At 34.5% G+C, this 2,166-nt stretch overlaps 1 protein-coding gene across 1 annotated transcript in view; it reads right to left on the reverse strand.

The window, feature by feature from the left end:
- NUF2 (NUF2 component of NDC80 kinetochore complex) overlaps positions 1-2,166 on the reverse strand; it is a 100,923-nt gene that overhangs the window by 69,240 nt on the left and 29,517 nt on the right. The window contains exons 5-6 of the mRNA XM_007937795.2: positions 1,522-1,619; positions 294-367 (exon numbers count right to left, since the gene is read on the reverse strand). Coding sequence (XP_007935986.1) covers positions 294-367; positions 1,522-1,619 — 172 coding nt within the window. The remainder of the gene's footprint in view (positions 1-293; positions 368-1,521; positions 1,620-2,166) is intronic.

The raw sequence follows: 2,166 nt of genomic DNA on the forward strand, positions 1-2,166 counted from the left end.
GCTGATATAATTTAGGAGAGTAGTTAGTGGCTTTAAACAAGGCAGGCTGACACAGTAACAGAAAGGAAAAAATGAAAGGATAATGTGTGTGTACGTATGTCTATACACACACACACATATATAAGTTAGAAGGAACAAAAACTAGTTTTTCTTTAGAAAAGATAAATCTAAATACTCTGGTACCTAGAAAGGAAGATATGAGAGTGAATGTGGACAGCAGGGTTGAAAAAACTCATTATTTACAATTCATTTCACATTTTAAAATTGCATTTATTTGTAAATCTCCCACTTACTCAAGTTTCTCCAATTTCATTAATGCCTCCTGGTGTGCAGCATTTAACTGTTGCATTTTGTCCACAGAGGATTTCTATTAAAGCAATTTTAATAATCTTATATTAATATTTTTCAATGGAATCAGTGATGTATTAAAAAATAAAGTATCTATCAGCAAGGATTACAAAATGCTTATTCACACTACAGTTTTCACCATCAGAAGTAAGAAATTCAAGATAGAATTAGGCATCATCCATAAATGTGGAATTTATTCAACACAAACGTTGAGTCTTACCAGTTATGTACTGTGCTAGGTGCTAGGACTTTCGAAGACCATATACATCCCTGCATGTAATTAGTTCAGTCTCCCTCAAGAGACAGATACATGGATAAAAAACTATGAACAATTTTCTATAGTACTGAATATAATGGCAACAAAGGAAAGTGACATCCTCACAAGTGGTGTCAATGCTGGAGAGGGGTTCCTGGAGAGGATGGAGCTGTCTGAGCTGTGTCTTGAAAAATGAAGAGGACTTATTCAAGCAAAATAGTGTGTTTATGTGTACTGACGCATGTGTAAGCTTTGGAAAGTATGTGATGTTTAGGGGACATAAGGTAAACATGATTTGTACAAGGAAGTATTTGCCTATGTAATTCAGTACAGCTGGAGTCTAATGTTTAACTGTATGGTATTATTCTGGTGCTTTTCTAAAAGTATAATAGAAAACTGAGGATAAATGGGACAAATCAGACAGATGACTCATGATCTTTTCAAATTCCCTAAACTTTTGATGGCTGGAAAATGAATATCAATCTATTAAAATGACTGCCTTGCACTGCATCTTATTAATATAATTTTGGGCATACATATTTAAAAAAAGAGAAAACCACACAGTCCAATTAGACCATTATTTAAAAGGCAAAAATAAACCTCAAATACCTCTCTTAAAGAACACTACCCTGTGCATGCAAACTTCAAAGAAAAAAACAATATGTGGATATTATCAATATTTTCTTCCTTCACATGTCCTACCTAGCATAGGAAAAGGAGATTCAGCTACAAGATTAAAAAACAAACAAGAAATCCAATCTTTCCAGCAGGTAAAACTTGCAACTTTATATAAATATAAAATTAATCCTAAATGCCATACAGCAATTTGATAACAGTGACAAATATTTCAAAACAGATTGAGAGTACATAAATGTTACTGATCTGGTATGTGAGCCAAAAACATATGTGAATCTTACATATTGCCAAAGGAACTCCATATACGTCTCACGGCATGCTTCTCTGAAGTGAATAAAGTTGATAATGCCACTTAAAAACCGACTTGTCCGTTTTGCTTCTAAAATAGAAGAAAGAAATTGTTCAAAACATAAAAATGAAAATTCATCTTCTCCCAAAATACACTTTGCTCATAACACAAAACAATGCAACACAACGCTGTTGAGTCTGATCCTATTCATAGCGACCCCTCCTTGGCTTTCCAAGGCATTATCACTAGGGAAGTAGATTGTCCAACCTTCCTTCCGGGGAGTGGCTGGTGGGTTTAAACCACCAGCCTTCTGGTTACCAGTCAAATGCCTTAGGCACTATGCCACCAGAGGACTTTGCTCATGTACTTTGTATATGCTAAAATTAACCAAAGTGCAGATAATCTGTTATAACTTAACTATCAGTATTATTTTTGCACTTAGGAACTGAAAATGAAAAAAAGAGGAAAAAAAAAAAAAAGGCAAACTAAGACTTCTACTTTGAGGGAAAACAGGGACAACATTTACCCTTCTACTTAACAACTAAAAACCTAGACAAAATATATGAAACAACAGGTTGGAGAGAATACAAACGAGGTGAGCCGTATTACTGCATCAGCTCACTGCTGGAGATCATTC

Source organism: Orycteropus afer, unplaced genomic scaffold (assembly GCF_000298275.1).
Source record: "Orycteropus afer afer isolate SDZICR_OR568_19922 unplaced genomic scaffold, OryAfe1.0 scaffold00044, whole genome shotgun sequence".
Taxonomy (NCBI): domain Eukaryota; kingdom Metazoa; phylum Chordata; class Mammalia; order Tubulidentata; family Orycteropodidae; genus Orycteropus; species Orycteropus afer.